The sequence below is a fragment of the Camarhynchus parvulus genome, chromosome 17 (assembly GCF_901933205.1).
Source record: "Camarhynchus parvulus chromosome 17, STF_HiC, whole genome shotgun sequence".
In the NCBI taxonomy this organism is placed as follows: domain Eukaryota; kingdom Metazoa; phylum Chordata; class Aves; order Passeriformes; family Thraupidae; genus Camarhynchus; species Camarhynchus parvulus.
Genome location: NC_044587.1, coordinates 5,938,359 through 5,959,403, shown reverse-complemented (window position 1 = coordinate 5,959,403; position 21,045 = coordinate 5,938,359). Strand labels below are relative to the sequence as shown.

At 45.7% G+C, this 21,045-nt stretch overlaps 1 protein-coding gene across 2 annotated transcripts in view; it reads left to right on the top strand.

Moving 5' to 3' along the window:
- Window positions 1-21,045, top strand: part of FAM102A (family with sequence similarity 102 member A) — a 36,805-nt gene that overhangs the window by 7,653 nt on the left and 8,107 nt on the right. For both annotated transcript variants that reach the window (XM_030961413.1, XM_030961414.1), the window contains exons 3-7: window positions 12,742-12,862; window positions 13,190-13,219; window positions 16,726-16,842; window positions 17,303-17,349; window positions 19,824-19,975. In XM_030961413.1, the coding sequence (XP_030817273.1) occupies window positions 12,742-12,862; window positions 13,190-13,219; window positions 16,726-16,842; window positions 17,303-17,349; window positions 19,824-19,975 (467 nt within the window). The remainder of the gene's footprint in view (window positions 1-12,741; window positions 12,863-13,189; window positions 13,220-16,725; window positions 16,843-17,302; window positions 17,350-19,823; window positions 19,976-21,045) is intronic.

Below are 21,045 nucleotides of genomic sequence, written 5' to 3'. Positions count from 1 at the left end.
CGGTCAGATACAGGCGGCTTTCAAACTTCCCCCTCAGCGCCAGCTCTGAGCTGGCATTGCTTTGACAGCTGACTCTTAGCAACAGCCTTATCTGTGTGACTTAAGCAGCCCTTGGCTCAGAAAAATTACTCACTGAAAATTAATGTTCTACTGGGAAACCAGGGCTCTGTGGCCCACTTAATTTGCAGGGTGACAGTACCATCAGTTCTGGCTGAGAATCAGGGTAGGTAGGTGAGAGTGGCCCTGTTTCTTTAAGACATGTAATTTTTTTTCCTGAAATACAGGGAAAGACCTAAAGGGCTTTCAGTCTCTTTATTCTTTCTGCTCTTGAGCTGCCATTAGTGTTGACTCTAGCTTTGTAGCTGAATTTCTGAGGAATTCATGCATGCCTTGGGCAGCCTGTGGTCTCTCTGCACAGCAGTTGGTATTTTAATAGGCCATAAGTTGCCAGTGGCAAGTTGTTCTGTTACCAGTCTCTAGATAAATGAGGCAGGTACAGATTTATTTCTTATTATTATTTTATTGCAGGAAACTACATCTGGTAGTGTTTCAGGAAAGAGGCCAGTGTCTTCTCAGATCACAAACCTCCCTCACTTCAGGCCTGGCAGTGTGGGATGGTGAACTCTGCAGCATCCACCTGTGTGTGTGGCTCTGTGAGGCCTCATCCGTGCGAGGACAGGCGGATGTGGCTCTGTGTGTGACCTCCCTTCTTCAAACAGGATATGTTCTGCATCCTCTGTGGGCTGCCAGCTCTTCACTTGCTTGCAGCCTACTCTGAAATGGATCAGAAATTATTTCGTAGCTGGGTTATTGTTTAATAACCAGAAGCCTTTAGAAATTCCCTGGGCCAACATTTGGATGTGCACGTTTCTTCTTTAGCATCCTGTGAACGCGTGTCAGTAATCCATGCTGTAAAGGTGATCATTTCAGGTGTTATTTCAGGATGTGTCAGCCCACCTCAGTACCAGCTGCTTGCCCTGCAGGGTGAGACACTTTATTTTTTTCCTCTTGCAGTTTATTCATATTGTGCCAAGTGCACTTGCTGGGAGACACGATGCACGTCGCTGTTGTAACTGCGGACTTGGCATCACCATCCCTCTGGTACCATACAGTGGGACTCAGCATCTCATTTTAGTGCCTGGGTTTGAAAGGCACTTCCCACTAGACAAACAGTTGTGCCAGTGTTCACTGCATAAACAGCCTTCTTGTTTGGTGTATTTTTAATCTGATGAGCGAGAAAGGGAATTGTTGTGCATGATTTGAAATTGCTGATTGTCGTGGATGTCATTGTCACGTGCTTCACATGGGTCACCCCTGTAGCTCAGTGGATAAGGCCAAGGAGCTGGGGTGGAGTTATGGGGATGAGGAAGACAATGAAGAGGAAGCACATGAAGACTAAAGGGTTGGGAGGAGGGAGGTGTGGAAGAGACAGGATGTTCTACATAAGCAGTGGCATTATGTAGGGGCCACACTCCCTGCGGATAGCGAGTAGCTGAGCTGGCAGGAGAGCAGGATTATGCCTTTCCTTTGGCTGGGTTTATCCTACCTCATTGGTGGGAGGAGGCCTTGAAGGAGGTCCCATGTTGTAGTAGGAGATAGGATGAAGCTAAAAATACCTTTACTGCTGTATGCTGTACTTTAAATAAGAAATGAACTCTGTCTGTTCAGCTGAAAGCACTGTCAGTGCTTACATGGGAGGAAGGAAGAGAGTATGTGGATTTACTGTCCTGGAAGGGCTAGAAAGCTGCAGCACTAATTAGCAATGCAGCTTTGGAGACCTACAGAGGTCATGTGGTTGGGTTCTCTTGTTCTCTGTCTGGTCACTTCTGTTTCCAGTCTTTAAGGGATAATATTGATCATCAAAATAAAAATGCAGATGGCCAGGAGAGGAGGAAGGAAGCACTTCTCTGGAAAAAAAAAACCTGGCATAGGGATTTTTTTTTTACCTTGCATTGTATCAGACTTTGAGGCTTTACCTGTGCTTGAGACAGCAAAGGTGAGGTGGGTATGGCATCATGGTGTTCAGTGGGTTTTTGTTTGCATCTGTGTAGGTTGAGGAGAGGGTTTCCAGTTTAGTTGTGTTTCCATCATGCCTATTTCCCCTGCTAGCTCCCATTCTTCCCATCCTTGCTTAGGCTGTGCCTGCATGTCAGAGAATGTGAGGGAGGCCTGTAGGATATTTATAATTCAGCAGTTTTTCCAGAGCTGTTAATGCTCCATTGCTTTGAGATGAAGCAATGCCATTTGCTCTTAGGCAGCCTTGCTGTAACCAGTCAGCCCTGGCTAGAGCAGCCTCCTGCTTCCACACTAAGCAGCAAGGCTGAGCAGAGGTAGTCTGCTTGCCTGTGTTACAGATTAATTATGCAGTAACCCCTCTGCAGGAAAGCTTTCCCTGGCTTCTGTCAGTGGCCTGTTCTGGTAACACCAGGATATTGCATCTGTGTAAATGTCAAATTCTTTCAAGCACAGTGCTGTTCGTTTGTACTTCAGTAGCCCGCAGTGCTCTTTGCTGCAAGGAAAACTGTGCTGTGGAGGAGTGTATTTCCTACAACTGTTGCTGTGCTTTGCTGCCTTTCTGCTTTGTTGAACACCCTTTTTGTGCTGGATAGGGAGTAGCTGATGATACTGTGGCTCCTGCTCTCTTTAATGTCCATTTCTGATGTAGGTTTATAGTGATGACTTTTCCTGCTGTAAGTGCAAGTGCATCTGTTCTCTCAAAACAAACCTGTTGTTTTCCCTCCGGAAGTGATGCAGTACATCTCCAATGTCATTTGCTCTCAGCAGGACAGACTCAAGGGAGCTGTCTGAATACAGCTTGTAGTGACAGCCACAGAGGAGGCAAAGCCTTGCTGATCCTCAGAAACTTGCTCCTGCAGTGAGATCCTGTAGTCACATCTCCCAAGGCCTTAACCAGCACTTGCTGCTGGCACTAAATGCAGAGCTCTCTCAGATTCTGCTTTTAAACAAGATGTAATTTATGAGACTACCTTTCTCTCATTAGGACAATAGCACCATGAGATATTGGTCATTCTTGGAGAACTGTGTTTTTCTGCAGCTCTGGCTCCAGAGGAGAAAAATCAGCTCTAGTTGCTATGTCTCAGACCCTTTTATCTCCCCTCTTGCTGGCTCTGATACTGAAACTGGGGCAGAAGGGAAGGGAGAGTTGGGAGAGGCTGAGTTAGGAGTCCCAGCCCATCCCCACTAGTACAGTGTTGAGTCAGGGGTCAACAAGCTTTGCTCAGCAGCCTCTTCTCATTTGCAAACCTCTCCTGCTGAGTGGCCTTTTTGCTGATAAACACCAGCAGTGATAGATATTGATGGAGGGGACAGAAGTTCAGGAAAAACATGTTTGAACCTTGTCCATAAAACCAGTCACCTGGTTTGTACTGCTGAATGGTGCCTCTATAAAGGAGCCATCCCAAAACACCTGTGTTGATCCTGGAATGAAAAAGTTGCTGTTAATATATAAAGCCCTTTTCCTGGGCTATTGTATTTGTTTTGAGTAAATGTGTACTCTATAGAAATGACTCATAGGGAAACACGTCTGAGCATGGTTGGGTGTTACCTCTTGGGTAACTAAACCTACTTTTAGCACAGGGTTGACTTGAGGCAGCTTATTTACTGAAAGACTCTTCAGCATGTTCGAGCCAAATTGCAGTGATGTTACATCATACGGTATTAATGAAATTATTCCAGAAATGAACTTGGCCTCATGTGCAGGTTAATTTGCACTATAAAGACCTCTCTGCTACAGCTATGTTGGCAAACTCTCCCAGCTGAAGTAGGGTTGATATTGGCAAAAAAAGTCACTTAACTATTCTGGCTTCATTACGTCTTCACGTGCCCTAAACCTGCCTTAGAGGCAAAAACATTTGTGTCTGCGCATCACTTGTGTTAGTGATGCTGTTCCTAGTCTTGTGTTGATTCCCTCTGAGTTTTCATTTGCCAGCTTTACTATCCCAGCAAAGCCTTGGCCTATTGAATTGACCCATGTCTGGATTTTTCTCATATTTTGGGGCAAGTGTTGATTTTTTTTGGTTTTGAAAGGTAGCTTTTTTCTTTATAAGTAGCTTTTTATTCATAAGAACATCTTGTGTTCGAAGCTGGCTTTCTTGCAGTACAGACTTGTAGCCATGTCTTGTGCCCTGTGAGGTGGACACATTATCAGAGTTCTCCTTGGTGGAGTTTACATTGCTGTCTTTCTTCACTGGGAGTTTAAATTTAGTCAGCAAAATCCAAATCTGGAATCTGTCAGAATGACAGCTAACACTTAGGGGATGAAGAAAGTTTATAAATATACACCAGCAATGGATAATCAGCGAATCTTCATTTTACATCTGTGCTCTGCCAAAAGTGAAAAGGCTTTCGAGAAAAGCCACGCTGTGATACAGAAACACATACTGGCTCAGAAATTTACTGTATTCTACCTTAATCTTGTAAGCATCTGTACAGAGCAAGCTTCAGAGTTTTTCTGAAGTGTTTGGGACCTTCTGAACCTTTAGGTCCTCAATCTGTTAGAACCAAAGGGGAAATTTGTATTGTGATTTGTCCAAAGGGCCAACAGGCCCTGGAAGATTTTCTTCACCCTATTTTAAATTTTGTGGAACTTACTGTATAGTTGTTGGTAATGAGCCTGAACACCCCTCCTTCTGTGCCTTCCACCCCCCAGGAACAGGGAATTCTCTCAGCTTGGTTTTTTTCATGGCCCTGTGAGTCTAGCTGGCTGGACAGGAGGCATAGGTTAGAGTTCATAAGAGGTAACTTAGTTAAGTTGCCCTCATGCCTGTTTTTTGCACATTTGATTGTTCAGTGGTTGTAGTTGTGGAATATGAGATCTAAGAGGTATTTAGGCCCAGAGTTAGACAAGTTTTTCAGAGTGTGGTGGGTGTGAGCTGCAAGGTAGCACAAAGCAAGAAGAGCAACACATATGAGCCAGGCTGGGACCACTGGCACACAAAACCCTGAGTGTGGAGCTGGTGGCTGACCTGGGCAGACCTGCTCTGGTTTCTTCTGAAATTTAAATCCTTGTGGATTTGCTTATGGGAGGAAAGCACTGGTGGTGGGCTTGGCACATGGCTCATTCTTGGCTAACCCAGCTCCGACAGAGTCTATCAGAACAATGGAAGTAGGAGTTGTGGGGTGACTCAGTGCATGATGAGAGTTCAAAAAAAGCAAATGCGTCTTTCAGCGTTCAATACGCACGTTATTACAGACTTGTGCTTTAGTAACTGACTCATCTATCCAGTTATTCCTTTCTTTACACTTAGGACTTTGGTAGTTCTTTGCTTGTGATGTTTTTGCTCCTGGCACACATCCCTGGCCTCAGACCAGGAAGAGCCCGTGCTCTGTGGATGTGGCAAGAAGTCCTTGGATATTTGTTGCTTTGGGTTGGTCTGCCTTAGCACAGTGTGTAACAATAGATTGCATAGCATTTACTGTTACACTCCCTTCTTGGATTTGTTTTCCTGATGTCCAGCTTTTCTTCTTTGCTTCCAGATGACAGAATGTAAATTACAAATACCTCAAAGCAGAGTGGCTCTGCTGGGCATGTCCCATCTTTAAAGTGTCATGTACCCATCCCTTGCTGCTTGCAGCCAAGTCTGTTAGAATTATTTCTCCATGCCTTCTCCGTGCTCCACCCTTGCTTACCCTTCCAAAACTTATCTGACTTGTTCTATAACTTAAGTTCTAAAGGGTCATTTTTCTGTGACTTACTTTCTCCATTTGGCACAATTTTTGTTTCCTTATGCAGCTTTTCCTGTAGCACTTGGTCACCAGGTGCATGTGATTTTTTTAATAACCTGCATTGTTTCATTTCTTATAGTATTTTTAACATAATTCATATTAGAGGGACCTTAATAGTTATAAGATTTAGATACAAGAAGTGGTTGGAAATATTTCTTCTAGGATAACTCCCAGTGGTTTGAGAAGCCCTGAATGTACTGGAGAGCCTGGCTACCTAGTGCAGTGCTCTGGAGTACCTGGGATGCACTGCCCTGGAAAGCTCTTGCCTGTGGGACATTGTGCATGAGGTGCAGCATTTCATGTCTGTCACTTCCAAAAGACACATGGCTGGGTTCATGTGACTGGAGTGCAGACATAACTGAATTATTTCCAAGGAAGCTGTTAATACACAACCAGGGATGCTGATGCTGGAGGGTTTTGTTCTGGTGACTGACTGACTGCCACTCCCATTCTCCAGGAAGCATTATCACTCCCTGGCTTGTGGTGGTGGAGCTTCATCAAGATTGATCACTGCCTTGGAGGGAACTGAAACGCACAGTTCCAAAGATGTACTTTACAGAAATAGGCTTTTTCTGGAAATAAAGTTAAAGCCATCAAAAGTCAATCCCTTGCCTGCTAGATACCAGCTTACTCCTAAGGATGATATCTAAATCATTCTTTGAATGCTGTTTTTATTTCATGCTTGCCTTATTGGTTTTGCTCCAGTTCTTTCCTCAGCTGCCTTTCACATACTCAGTGCTGTCATCATCATCCCCTGTCCCCCAGTGAAGCTGCCTTGACTGTTCCTTAGCTTGGTTTCTCAGTTGTGGCTGGAGTTTCTTCCATTAGCTTTTTTTTTTTCCTGTACACTTGCCATTAATCCTTTTTCCTGTATTTGTCTCATGTCCAGTCAAGTAGGGATTAGGCAGCCTGTGCTCTTAACTGCATCAGTGGGATCTGGTTTCCTGAGCTGACTTTCCCCTACTCTTCCTTCCCTGTTCACTCCTCCCCAGCTGCCAGTGAGCAGCAGGAGTGGATGTATGGCCATCTCCTGCTGGGAGACAGCAGGTGAAGCCCTGCAGAAGCTTTGGAGCTTGCCTTGTTCTCCCTCAAATACACTGGGTTGTGTGATTGGCTCATTCTAAAAGCATTGGTGTACATGTTTAGCATTTAGGAGCCTTTACATATCACTGCTCTGGTGCCAGTGAAGAACTGAATAAATATAAGCTGATGCCACAAGGGAGATGAGGTGTTCTTCTTCACTGTGGGCCGTTGGAATGGGTTTGCTGGGAGTTCAAAAGTTAATTTTGTGAGTAGCTTGGTAGATGCAGTGACCTTACTGCTGAACCCTTGTTTAAAACACTTGCAGTGAAACATCCAAATAAGACTTGTTTCAAATGACAAAGGCTTGCTCAGTTCTCTCAGTAACACAGTCTGCATCATCTGTCTCTGAGCCATTTTTCCATCATAACTGCTCATGTCTACTGAACAACAACCAGCACTTGTCAGCTGGAGAATACAGGGTTGTTTGCAGAGGGGGAGACGTCCAGCTCCTTGGGCTGGCAGTTGTTCTGGCCAGTGATGTAAGCTCAGGCACAGCAGAGTGACTTTATTGTTGGGAGTTCCCTGCAGCCTTTGCACTGCTTCTGCTCAGGGAAGGCAAAAATCCCTCTGTGTAAACTTGTAAGGCATATGTCAGCCTCCAGGTTAAACTAGGATTGCATACATTGTGTATCCAGCTGGTTTTAATGATGTTCCCCAAGGGATATGGTGTGTCACTTCTCAATTTTCCTGGGATGTGTTCCCACTGAGTTTCCCAGCACCTATTGCTACACTGTGTTTGCTTCTGCTTCCCTACCTGTGCTTGACCTCCATGAGCTTGACAGCAAAATTGAGCAGATGCTGGCAGCCCTGAGCTTCACTGATGTGACCTGTTCCTGTGGTTCCCACAGTGCATCCTGCTCACTGTGCATCCCTCTCCTTTTCCTTGCCAGGCATCAGGATGGCAAAGCCTCAGAGCTGCATTTTTCTTTAATAACATCTGTACTGCTGTGAAGTGCCCTGTCCTAAGCCCTTTATTTGGAGATACCTGCAGGTTCTGAATTGTAACTCTAAACCAGCTAATGGCTAAATGAGGGCTTGCTTTGTATTACATATGTATGTTCACCCACTTTTGTAATTCCTGTGTTTTATAGGCAGTGATTAGGCACCGTTTGTAGGATGGGATATATTTTGGTATGCTGTGAACAACGGGGTGTTCTGGTTCCTGAACATCCTAGAAAGTCAGTTTCAAAACAGGCTTTCCAGGGATTTTTTTCTTGCAGTTATTAAAGGTCTTTCCTACAGCTTTGCACTAGGTAACCTAGTTAAAATAGTAACTGTCTTCTCTGGAGCAAAATGCAGGATTGTTCCAGGCTTTTCCAAGCTATGGGAGTGTCAGTGATTCTGCTCTAATTCAGCCTTTGGAAGGGCTGGGGATTAGATGGGACTGTTTTAACTGTGTCTCTGCAGATGAAAGCAGAGCTCTGTAAAGGAATGGTGTAGAAGATGCCTTTCAGGTGCAATCTGTTGAAATAACGTGATATTTTGTTTCTCTGTGATTGAGGGGATTGTACGTGCATTGCAGGGATTGTGTTCCCTTACTCCCCAAAAGACACACTGCTGGTGTGTGTCAGGGCCCCTTGAAGGGCTGTTTTTCACTGCACTTAAAAGAATCTGAGCAGGGAGTTGGCTTGGCAGCCTCTTTAAAATGGTATTATCTCTCCTGTGCCTTATCAGATAAGATGCTGCTGCTCCTGCTGCAGTGGTGAACCAGGGAGGAGGGTGCAGAGCACTAGGTCTGCTGAGAGGGGGATTAGTTCTGCTTGAAGGCTCTGACACAGATCCACATCTCAGAAGGAGGACAGTGAGCATGTGGACTGAGCATCAGAAACAGGAAAGCTTACCCTTCCCCTCTGTGTAAGGAGGAGGAGTAAATCTGAATAAGAAGCTCTTTGTGTGTGCTTATCTCTACTGTCCCATTTAGCCTGAGGTTTTCCCACATTTGCCCATGCATGAAACATCAGACTGAGACACATTGCTCTAGTGAAATGTTTGACATTAAAAGCTATTTTTTGTTGCTGCAGCCCTTTCAGTAAGGCTCTGGCCTTTTTATGACACTGTCTGATGTGTGACAACTGCCATAAAGCAAGAGTGAAACATCCTTTTTTCTAAATGCTTCAGCAAGGCAAAAGTGTTTCAGGGGGTGGTGTGTTGGAAGGTTGATACCCACAGCTCAGCTCTGAGTCTGTAAATAGAAGTTTTAATCTCTGCTCTAGTGTTTCATTAGCTGGTTTTCATGTGGGGGAGAGGTTCACAGTGTAGCCCAAGATAGCATGGGTTGTATATGTGGCCTTTTTCTAGCAGTGTTTGCTTTACCAGCTTGAATTCAGAGTGAGCCTTGTAGCTTTCTGTAACAGTGCTGGTCTGTCCATGGCACTTACACCACAGCTGGGAAACATCTCTTCTTTAAAGTCTGTTTCTTGTGTGATTTTCTGCCTGTCTCCAGAACTGTGTGTGAGATCTCAACCCATAGTGGCCTTGGAGGCTCCTCTGAGTTCACTGCTGCCTCTCCAAAATCACATAGAGCAGTGGGTCCCTGCTGGGCATCATTCCCATCACTTGAATCCTCACCATGCTATGGTGAAGCATCTTCCAGCTGCTCTTTTCCTGGTGTGTCTTCTCTTGAGAGGTAGAACGAGGGATGCAAAAAGCTTTTCCTTGAGCTGGAGGTAGATGAGCAGCTCCAGGATTAGAAAACCTCACAAAGCTCTTTCCAGAACTCTGCTTTTCACAAAAGCTGCCACAGGATTGCACTGGTTTATTCTGAGGAGGTATATTTAGGTCTGGAAAGAGTAATTACACAGCTTTGAATAAGTCTGAAGTCAGAAGAGGGCATAGCTTAGTTTGGCAGGGATTCAACCTTCTGGGACTCTTTTTGCAAAATTATACAGACAGCTTTTTTAAAATAAAACTTCTGAAGACGTGTTGAATTGGCACCTAGACCTGGCATTGGTGTGAACTATTTCTGGTTCTCCAAATACAGAGTGAAACTTAAAATTAGACACTTCTGGTTTTAAGCTGTTCATTTCTGCTTTACTTTTAGTTGCCTTGTGATTAGGATGAAAGAAAACTCTCAGTGCAGCCCTCACCATGCTTCTTGGGTGTTTTTTTTTGTTTCTGTATGATGGTTCATAATTGTACATCAGAGAATATTCCTGGGCTATATACAAAACTGCTCATCATCTGAGTTCTCCTTTTTTTTTTTGTCCCTTTTTTAGTGTTCTCTAATTACCAGCCTAACTTGAAGGGAGGTGGATAGGCAAAGCCCATTGCTTCTCCACATGCCATCTTCTGGAAATGTGGAACTAATTTTTTAGAGTTCAGTTTGAAACAATAGAGCTGTTGCTTGTTTGTCTAAGGATACAGACCCAGCCCCCACCCTTTAAAATAAAAACCCAAAAAAGGTTGAAATTCATTATTGAATGATTGTGAAACTTGTGACTGCAAAGCAGCTCTGGATTTTGTCTTATAAACTCCTTCTTGCCATGTGCAGACTGTTCCAAAGGCACAAAACCCCTAAGCTGTGTGTGCACCTGCAGCTGAGGTTCATGATCACAGTGCTGTGGGTAACATAACACCCCCAAATCCTTTTCCTAATCCCTTGCACTGTGTGGTATCTACAGCAGTTCTGGAAAGCCAATGTACATCCTTAATAAGAAGCAGAATGTCTGTTAGAGGAGCTTAGGCTAAAGGCAAATTAGCTATGGAGCTCTGGATCGCTAATCAGTACTTTTTACCACGTTTGGAAGTAATTAGCTTTCATTGGACTTAGCAGCATCCAGCAGATGCTTAATCATGGCTGCATTGTAAAAGGAGTAAGAACTCCTGAGTAAGGAAACTCAACTCACATGCTGGAGCAGCAGCTCTTGATCCCACTGAGGATCCTGCAGCTGTGGAGCCAGGCATGGGCTCTGGGAGCTGGAGGGAGCATCCCATGAATGCTCTTGTCTGGCAGGAGTTAGAGCTCTGATCAGGGTTGGGAACAAGGTGTGCTCCAGTGTGCTGCTGGCTGCCTGAACAGCTTTCACTTGTAGCTGCCTTCCAGCATTGCCTTGGAGCTCTGGTGTCAGTGGTAGCTTTAGCTTTAGCCTTGCTTTCTAGAAAATAGCAGTTCCTTTCCAAAGGTGACTAATGCTGTTAAAATATTCAGTGTTTCCTGCATCCCCCTGTACCTGCCTTGTGTTCACAGGTGGTTTTCCATTCTGTTGCATACCTTTTCTCATCTGTATCTTGAGTTTTTCCTTCCTTTAGGCCATTTAAGATGCTTATTATTGAGGCTGGTTTAAGGCACCCATATTTGAAGTGTAACATGCCTAATTTGGCTGGCATGGTGCATATTTTATTACAGACAAAACCTTTTTAATCCCTCTGGATGTGTTTCTTCCTCCAGTCTGAGAGAGCTGGGGTGAGTTGAATGAAGTAATGAGAACCAGATCTCATCTTGAATTAATAATCCCAGATTCAAAGGTATTTTTGGCACTTAGATGTCTCACTTTTTACTGACTTCAATAGAGAGCCTGAATTCTGTCTGGAAGGGATTTCTCTACCTTGAAGGAATTGTTGCCTTCTGTCTTCTCTTGTTTTAAACGGGGATGATCAGCCTTTATCTGCATTACAGAGGATTACAGATTTCAGGTTTTTGTCAGTTACTCCTTTTCTATTCTCTGTGTCTCCCTTGGTTGGCACATTTGGTCCCACAGAATGTCTTGTAGGACCAGCAGGGACCTCCTGGCTCAGGATTGAGTCCCTGGATCTGTCCCCTTGGGCTCACCTCGAGGTTGCCCTAATGGAATGTGAGCTACAGCTTCTTCCCCTTCCTTCCCAGGAAGAGTGGAGACACTACCAAGGCTGATCACTCTCCCCTTTGCCACCAGTCCCTTTGGCCTGGGTCAGATGGTGGGAAGCCTCCCTTTCCCTGCTAAAGCAAACAGTTTATCAGCTGCCCTTGCACCTTTGTCCTGTGCTAGGAGGAGAGATAAGAGTCAGACTTGCTTGCTCACAGCTGTCAGTGCCTTCCCTTCCTCCCCTGGCCTCATCACTTTGAGAACAGGACTGGCTGAGGGCCAAGCACTGAGCCTGTAGAGGCTCAGCAGGAAACTAGAGCCCTGTGGAAGGACCCACACACCTTGTTTCCAGGCTCCTTTGAACCAGTTTCCCTGGAAAGGTAAAATCCAGCTTCCCCTGAGGGCTGTGTGGAAGCCAGAGCTGTAGCTGAAGTGATTCCTGCACTCAGGAAGGTTTCTTCTCTTCCTCGTGCAGGCTCAGGCTATGCCAGAGCCATGTGCTTCTCCACTCAGCCTGGAGATCAGGATGGTCTGCTCAGAAGCCGTGCAAGCAAAACCATCTCTTCCCTGGCTGAGCCCCTGCAGGATTTGAGCAATGTTTGCTTGGTGTGACCCTGTCTGCTTGCCCCAGGAGCATTTCCACATGTGTTTTTGTCCTTCTTCAAGCTGGCCATCCTCACTGGCTGAGTGCCAGCCCGAGGAGCAGGGAAGGACAGGCCATCCAGGACACAGAGCACTTTGCTGTGCAGAGGCTGTACAAACAGACATGCTGGGGGGAGATAAGCTTGTGAACCTTCAGCCCAGTTCAGGTGTGGAGATTTGCTCCATGCAGGCTGGACAGAGAATGAGCTAAACCGGCTGAGCAGGAAATGTCAGAGCTTGGGAGAGTTTTAAAGGCAAATTCTGTTGATGAGATGATTAGTATTTCTGTAACCTGGGTGGATTTTACCTGTATTGACTAGTGAAAAGCTTGATGCTAACTTAACACTTTTGTGTGGCTCAGTTTCAGGTAAACCAAGCTGCTGCAGAGGATCTTTATGGGCTAGGATGCCAGTCACTAAAAAAGATACTTAATAGCTGGTCTTGATTTGGCTTTGTACCTTTATTTTATTTTTTTTTCTCATTCTTATAGAGAGGAAGTTCAGGAAAACTGTGTCCGCTGGAAAAAGAAATTCACCTTTGTGTGTAAAATGAGTGCCAACCCTGCCACAGGGCTCCTGGACCCCTGCATCTGCCGAGTGTCTGTCCGTAAGGTGAGCACCCAGCTTTGCTTCTGGCAGGTAGCAGCACACCAGTGATGTACTGGCAGCTGCTTGCTGGCTGCTTTTTGGCAGCAAGAAAAATTGTGTGGACTGTGGTGGGAAGGAAAGATTGTTTGGAACAGGATATGCTGGAATGGAGCCTCTCTCTCCAAGAAGAGTCCTTGATGGAGGATGGAAGCGACTAAGGTGGTGGTAACTCTTGAGAGAGAGGCTTGTGAATCCTGAGAGCAGATCCCAGGACTGAGTAATGACTTTCCCCCTGTTGCCCCAGCACATATAATAGCTGCTTTTCCTGTTTTGTTTTGTTTCCCAATATAGGAGCTGAAGGGCGGAAAAACCTACTCAAAGGTAAGAGCATAGAAAGGGCAAATATAGCAGAGTGAAGATGGTCTTGTCTCCTGCTTGTGCTTTACACCCATTAGAAACCAGTGGCTGCTGAGTGGACCAATCTGGAGAGATGTTCATTAGTTCTTAGTTTGAGTCTGAGTTAAGAGATTTCCCAAAAACTCGGCTTGCTGGGACAGGATCCAGATTGCACTGGATATGGATTTGAGATGGGGGTTGGAGAGATGATCTGCATGTCCTCAAACTTTGGGGAAGTTCTGAGTCAGATGTGAACTCTCTGGCTTCTGGCAGCATGTCTCTAATAAAGAAGCAGGCTCCAATTCTGTTCTGCAGAGCACAGCAGCCAGCTGGGGCAGGCACCTCACTGCCTCAGGAGAGCAGGCAGGAGCCTTCAGCAGAAATCACTGCCTGCCAGAGCACAGGAGACACCGAGGCAAAAGCCAAATGGATCAGCAGGGATCTTAGTCTTGGTTTCTCTTCCTTGCATTTTCTTGCCTGTGCTGTGGGACAGACAATGGGCCACCCCCTTCTCCTCCTTGTGCTGGATCAAGAGACAATGTTGGCTTAGAAGCTGAGCTCACACAGTGCCCAAAATGATGTTTGTTTGAAAATGAGTCACTGCTGTTGGCTTCTAACAAACAAATGCTTTGGTCACACACAGCCAATTCCTTCTCATCAAAATCCTTTCTGAGGCCATGGAGGCAACTGGCTGTGAAAGGTCTACTGGAGTAGCTCCTGTGTTCTGCTGTGCTGGGGGGGAGAAGGCAGTGTGGCTTTGTTCCTTTTTTGTTGCTAATTAGGACATGATCTCTAGGGCCATCAGTCTCTCTTTTACTGAATTCACACCTGTGGGAAGGTTATTCATCCTGCAGAGCTGCATGTCCAGGGAGAGCAGCATAACTAGAGGAAGGGACATAGCAAATGCATCAGCCTTTGTCTCCTGCAATGTCCATCCTGAAGCTTTCTGCAGGGTTTAGGAAGGTAGAATTAAAGGAAGCCTGCAGGCACGTTTCTATAGTGGAGTTAACCTGGAGACCTTATTCAGGTCATGTTCTAACCTACTTCCTTTTTGCTCAGTCTTGAGTTGTGTTTAGTGGCATTTAACAGAGACTGACTCCCTCCAGCCCAGAAGTGGAAACCAAATCTCAAGTACTTGTCATGTCTTGGGCTGGTATCTTCCTTGATCTCCTGTGAAAAAGACAGATGTGTTCTCTGAGAAGATGATCTGAAGCAGCTCAGAAATGAGAGATGTCACATCAGACAAGAGTGACTGCAGTCTTGCCCAGTGGACCAGGCTTGTTCTAGGCAGGTTCTCACAACAGAACTGGTTTGGGCTTCCTAATGTTTCTGGTAGAAGTCTGTGGTGCATGTCCATGCAGCTGTTTTCCCATTTTACACCATGAGTCCCCACCTTTTTAAACTATCCCAATTCAGCTGAGAACTCCTCCAGTCATGGCAGTAGATGTAGAGGAAGATGAAACTGTGAATGCCCTCTGTACCTGGTCCCCCATGAGCAGGGACTGAGGGTGTTGGGGCTGTTTGTGCTCCAGGCAGTTTCCAGTGCCTTGCACACCTTGGGGTTTGACGTGAATGTCACCTCAGTGTCAGGGGTGACAGGGCGGAAGATGACAGGAAGGGCTGATAAAGCAGAAACTCTTTCCCTGAGCTGGAAGAAACACCATCAGCTGGCTGGAAAACTGAGGAAACTATTCTGGAAGGTTATATCTGAAAACATCCTTTTGTTAAGGGATCTTTCCTCTATATACTGGGAGTCTGCTTCCTGAAAGAGTTTCTGACCTCAGCACACCATGTGAGCTGCTGGTGGGTTCTCCCACGCTCTGCTCCAGTGTTGATCTCCTCTCAGAATTCAGTGCTGTGGTGGAGGAAGAGGGGTCTGGGTCTGGGCCACCCCTGTGCCATGCTGTTCTCTTGGTGTGGTGGTGCTGTGTCTTTGTCACAGTGATGGATTGCATCTCCCTCTGTGGCTTTCCTCCGTCCTGTTTATCTCTTAAGAGATAAAATTTTTTTCCTTATTGGTGAATAGTTAGCAAACGGCATAGCCCTTGGCTAGAAGAGACAGAAATTTCTGCAGCAAGGGCTGAAGGCACGCTTGCATCAAAGGAATTCTTAAGTGAGAAGAGAGGAAGAAAGGTGTTTTTTTTTCCTTCTTTTTTTGCTGATAAAAGGTTCCCTCTCTATCACCCTTTTTTTTTTTCATTTGCCATCAGGAGTTCCCCTTTGAGAATGGAATGAAGGAAGCAGCTACATTAATCTTGCTGCTGTTTCACCCCTCAATCATATGTCTTGATCAGACTGTGATTCTTGACTTGGAGCAGTGGGAGCCAGGGTTCCTCTGGCAGGGACTGTTTTGTGCTGGGACTCTCCATCAGCTTCCTCAGCTGACAGGGGCACCACAATTCCATAGGATAGTGCTACTGTTGGGGCTCTCTGCTCAGTTGTCATGCAGCTGTCAGCAGCAGGGCAGAAGGGATGTGCTGCAGAGCCCAGAAGGACCTGCTGCTGCTGCTGCTCCACCTGTGTTCCCTGCTCCCCTGGGAGCTGCCCTGCTGCTGCTGTGACGCAGATGCTCCACGCCTGGATGCTTTGGCCACATACAGAGAACAGCATGTCCTGCTGATCAGATGAGATGGGACACAACTGCCTTCTGTTCCTAACACTGTGCATAAAACAAGCTGTAACTTTTTCTTTGAAACACTGTGTTAATACACTAGGGATTAGGGCAGGAAAACAAAGGTGCTCTTCATTGTGTGTGTATTTACTCTGCAGGGATCAGTGCCCTTTTTGAAAATGCGTGTGATCTTCAGCTTTGTCACCTTCCCTGTTTGCTTCCCATTTGTTAGAGAAGGTTTAGAGAGCTCACAACTAAATCTCTCCAAATATTTCTCTTCCCTTCTGCCTGTCAAACCAACCCCTTGCTGGTTAAACCTGAGCAGTGTTGAGGAGGTGCTGCCCAGCCCAGCAGCTGCCTCTGAGGGGTGAGGCACAGGCAGTCCCACATGGCTCTGGGCCTCCAGCTCCCTGTGCCCATAGTCTGTTGTTTTTGTCAGGATGGTGTCACTTTCCCCTGTAACAATATCCTTTCATCTCCTGGTTCACATGCTCCACTGCATTCTGGGATGGCCCAATACAAAGAGTGCCTTATTATGTTCGTATATGTGTGATTCTGTTTTTTCCACATTGTTGACCTGGTGCCTTCCATGTCCTTGGTTATGCAATGGCTGCAGGCTGGTTAACACTGTCCTGGCCACCAGCACTACTGTACACCCTTCTTCCATGTGGGCTTGGCTTCCTGGAGGCCTCCAAGTGTCCATCGAGCTAGGGGTTAGGAATGTGACCCTGTCCATCCTCAAGAGCAGGGACCTTCACAGCCACCACTCTGCCCTGGCTCCTGTTCCCTCCCTTTGGTCTGTGTATCCCTTTATGGAATAATCCCTTTATGGAGTATTGTCTATTTTCTCACCTTCCCCTCCATTTTTTCTTGGCTGCAGCTGGGCTTTGCTGATCTAAATCTGGCAGAATTTGCAGGCTCTGGATCCACTGTCCGTTGCTGCTTGCTGGAAGGATATGATACTAAGAACACCCGACAGGACAACTCCATCCTAAAGGTACAACAGCTAGAACCTACAGAGCAGAAATCCTGCTTAGGGCTTTGGGGAGATCACAGCACAGTGCCAGGCCTGGGAAAAAGTCCTTTTATGTACAGAGACAGGATTTTGCTTTTGTGCTGCTAGACTGACTTGGGAAGCTTCCCATTATCAGAGTTGCCCTTTGATAATTTGGCATTGATTTGGCCAAGCAGTGACCCTTGACAAAAAAACCAGGAACAGGAGGGAAGGAAATGTTACAAGGCATTGTCAGCATGACCCAGCTGGTGTCCTGCTGAGCCACTGCCACTTGGAGTTACTGATGCCAGGGATTTGGGGCAGGGAGGGGAATACTTTGCTAAATCCCTGAAGCTGATTTCCCTGGGAAAGGAGCTAGATCTGGGTGATCTTTACACCTAGCCCTTGAAGTGAGGAACTCAGTGCAGCATGGCTAATGATGTGCCTTGTGTCCCCTCTCCAGGTCACGATCGGAATGTCCCTGCTCTCTGGGGACCCCTGCTTCAAAACGTGAGTTCCTGCCTGTACCCCGTTCTGGGCAGGCACTAAAATTGATGAAGGGAGGGGAAAAGATGCCCTTGATATTGGGAATTACAGTAAAACTGGTTGAATCAACCTGAAAAGCACAGCCAGCTTGTGCTGTGAATTGGTTTTGTTCTCTGCTCTGGCTTTCCCAGCTCTCATTATTGCTGTGCACAGTATTTTCCCTGCTGGTGCAACTTAGGTTTTAGAAACCAGTAGATTTTGATTACAAACTTCATGTTTTGCATGAAGGATGGAATTTCTCGTGGCTCTGGGCTTGGTTTCACTGACCTCCAAGAGGAGAAAGGTCAATAAAGAAAAGAGTCTTGGAAGTGGACATGCTTCAGCACATACCATGGGGGATAAAGATCTCAGATTGAAACAGCAACAAAAATACTTCAAGGCTGAATCATTTTAATTTTTTTTTTTCCTACAGGGCTCACAACTTGTATTAATTAGCAAAGAAATTGCAGTAATGTGGGGTTTTTTTAATGCATAATGATAGGAAAGGATAAGTACAGTTAGGCTGGGGAGCAGTTCTGCTGTTTAAAGAATTGTTGGTGAATCAACAAATATCCTGATCTCACACCACAGTGCAGCATCACAGTCCCAGCCCTGCTGGGTGTGCTGGAAGGTGTGTGACTGCACAGCAGGGCTGCCATGTGCCCAAAGGAATATTTCATGTTGCTTCCCAACAGAATGAGAGAAGAAAGCTTTACCTTGAGGCCAACTCTTGTAGATCTAATTTTAGGAGCTAGCTTGGAGAGCATAAATTAGCTCAAATTCTTGTTTAAAAATGCTGCATAATTTTTGGTAGGTTTGTTTTGTGAGTGGCCTTTTGTAGTGCTGCAGTATTTTCTGACACTTTTGAACCCAACATCAGTGTCATCTGATTCTGAAGAATTTCTGCTTCAGAAGAAAGTGCAATATAGAAGTTTTGAGTATCTTAAACCATGACTTTATAGCAGTAACAGATGTTCTAAATCTAGGGTTCTGGGATGTCTGGTAATAATGTCTTACAAAAATACCTGTTGCTCCTTTGCAATGGAAGCAAGTCCCACTGTTAGAATGCCTGAAAATTACACAGAATAGGATATAAATATCCATTTAATGTAAGTAGGTTCAGTCTGAAAGTCAAACCTAATTTTCTTGAAGGATTTTTGCAGTCATTCCCACTTTTCCCTTTTATGTTGATGATGTGCAAATATCTAAAAATAGAAACTTTGCATGTGGAATAGTCCTTGATCAGTAGAGCTTCTGGTAAATGACACTCATTAGAGGGTTAGGCAGGAATTAAACTGTGCTGGGAAATCACTTCCAAGCACTGGTTTTTTGCAGCACTCCATGAACCTTCTCCTGCTGGGGTTGTTGAAAGGGGCAGAGCAGCTGAGCTGACAGACCAAGGGGCTGCTCCCACAGCTGCTGCAGGAACAGTTTGCTTGCTTAAGGTTGTAAAAGCCTTAAAAACCTGTGAAGCCAAGTCCCCAAAGCACCTGGGTGCATGCAAATCACTGATAAGGTGATTAGGGTTTTTTTTTTTCCTGGTGAAGGCATGCTGTGAGTTTCTTGAAAGCTTTATAGCCATTCAGCTGCCCCCATTAAATATTCTGCCTTCCAAAATACTGCAGAGATCCCCTCTCATGTAACATCTTCCTTCAAAGCTCTGAATGAGAGAAAAGATTTTATTTCTCACTCCTCACTTAAAATCCATAATATGATTCTTTAGTTCCAGTTCAGACTTCAGGCTGCAGAGAGTTTAGGGCTCCAACAGGAATATTCACTTTGCCACGCTGCACATGCTGTGGCTTCCACCCAAAAGCACTTCTGGAGGAAGGGAGGGGACTCCAGGCACTCACAGATCTGCCCTGCAGTCAGCATTTACAAAGGGATGTTGCAGGCTCACAGAATAACCAGAAAAATAATTCTGACAGCTGGAAAAACACTTTAGTTTCACTGAAAAGGAGTTTAATAGTCAGTTAAAAAAGGGAAAGGTTATTTGATTGTTGTAAAAGTGCTCTCATAAAGGGGGCAGGGTTGCTGGGATAAAAGGTTTCATTTTGGCCAAAGAGGTGTAGGAGAAAGGAAGCTGGACTTGAGAGAGGGACAACAGCGAATTGGTTCCTGTTGGTGAAGCCAGCTGGCCAGTGGACACATGCTGGGGGTGAAGGGGCAGCTCTGGATGGTGTCCTGGAGGACAGTGCAAGTTCTGAGCCTGCTGTCCTGTATAAATGAATGAATGGCCCCTTTTTGCCTTAATTTACCTCAAAAATTTGTTTTTTCTTGTAATGCAGTCCAAGGTAGGGACGACACCAGTCTTGCATGTGGGAAAACAAAACCCAACATCCCATTTGAGCTGCTGGTCAGAGGGCTGCCAGCTTCCCCCTGCTGAGAAGGGTGGGATGGACAGAATGATGCCTGCTCCCTGCCTGGCTGTCTGTAACTGCCTTCCCTTCTGATTCCAGGCCTCCTTCCACTGCCAAGTCCATCACCATCCCAGGGCAGGACTCCACTCTGCAGCTGACCTGCAAGGGCGAGGGAACCACCAGCAGCACCAGCTCCTCCACAATTGGCTCCCTGCGCCAGGCCAAGCCAAGAACTGCCATCCTCAGCTCAGGTCTGAATGCCCACCCTGCAGCCATGCCATGCCTGGCTCTGCCTGGACACTCCTTTGTGTTTCCCAGCAGTTGCAAGCTCAGAAACTCTTTAATTTTTCATGTTTTCCCACACCCGTCCTCGACCCCCATTGCTCATTCAGAATATTGAGAATAACAAAGCCATCTAAGTGTAACTGAGGAAGGTTGAATATTTGCCACGTGGATCTTTCTGTTAGTGGAGATAAAGAGATTTGTTCTTTTTGCTGGGGATTTAGTAATTCATGCACTGCACTCATCCCTGCTTTCCACTGTGTTCAGTGATACTTACCATTGTTCTGCACTCAGCTATTCTGTTGCTCAGACTTATCTTCTAGAAAAGTTCCTCTGAAGGTTTCAGAGGTTGGTTTAAGGTCTAGTGGCCTTGTTCCAGCTGCTGATGCAGTTCTTTGCCTTCTGTATGAGGCTGTTTTCAAGGGCACTGCATTTTCACATCAGTTTTTTTCCTTCCCAGCACATTCCAAATGTGCAGGCAGATACACTGCACCAAAATAGCGCTCCAGTCTCATCCCCTCAGTTGACAGAGCACGTGGTGCAAGTGTTGTTCTTAAAAAGCTGGCTAATGTGTTACATTTGTGCACTTCTGGATAAGCTTCCTGCAGGAGAGACAAGCAGGGCAAAGGGACAGGGCTCATGCTGAAGTGTCTGTATCAAATTCAGAGATTATTTAAATAGTACAGGCTTTCTCACAAGTAATAGAAGGGGAAGGTGGTAACAGAAGAACCCAAACAGAGGTTGAAATACTTTCCTGGCAGTGGCCATCTCATGCTTACTTGGTCTTAGCTTGATGCTTTTAACTATGGATAGTTTCAGACACTACTTGTCCTTCCAGATGCTACAAGTCCCCAGAGAAGTTTGTAAATTCACGTGCTGGGTAGAAATAGTGATAAACTTTACAGAGCTCACTGTGGTCTTCCCTACTCCCTGGGTGTTTCTAAGCCCTGTGCTAGCTTGTACAGCAGGGCTCTGGCCAGTAGACTGCCCTTTCCTTGATCTGTCATTCCAAGATCAGTCTTCCCTCCCAGTGATCAGT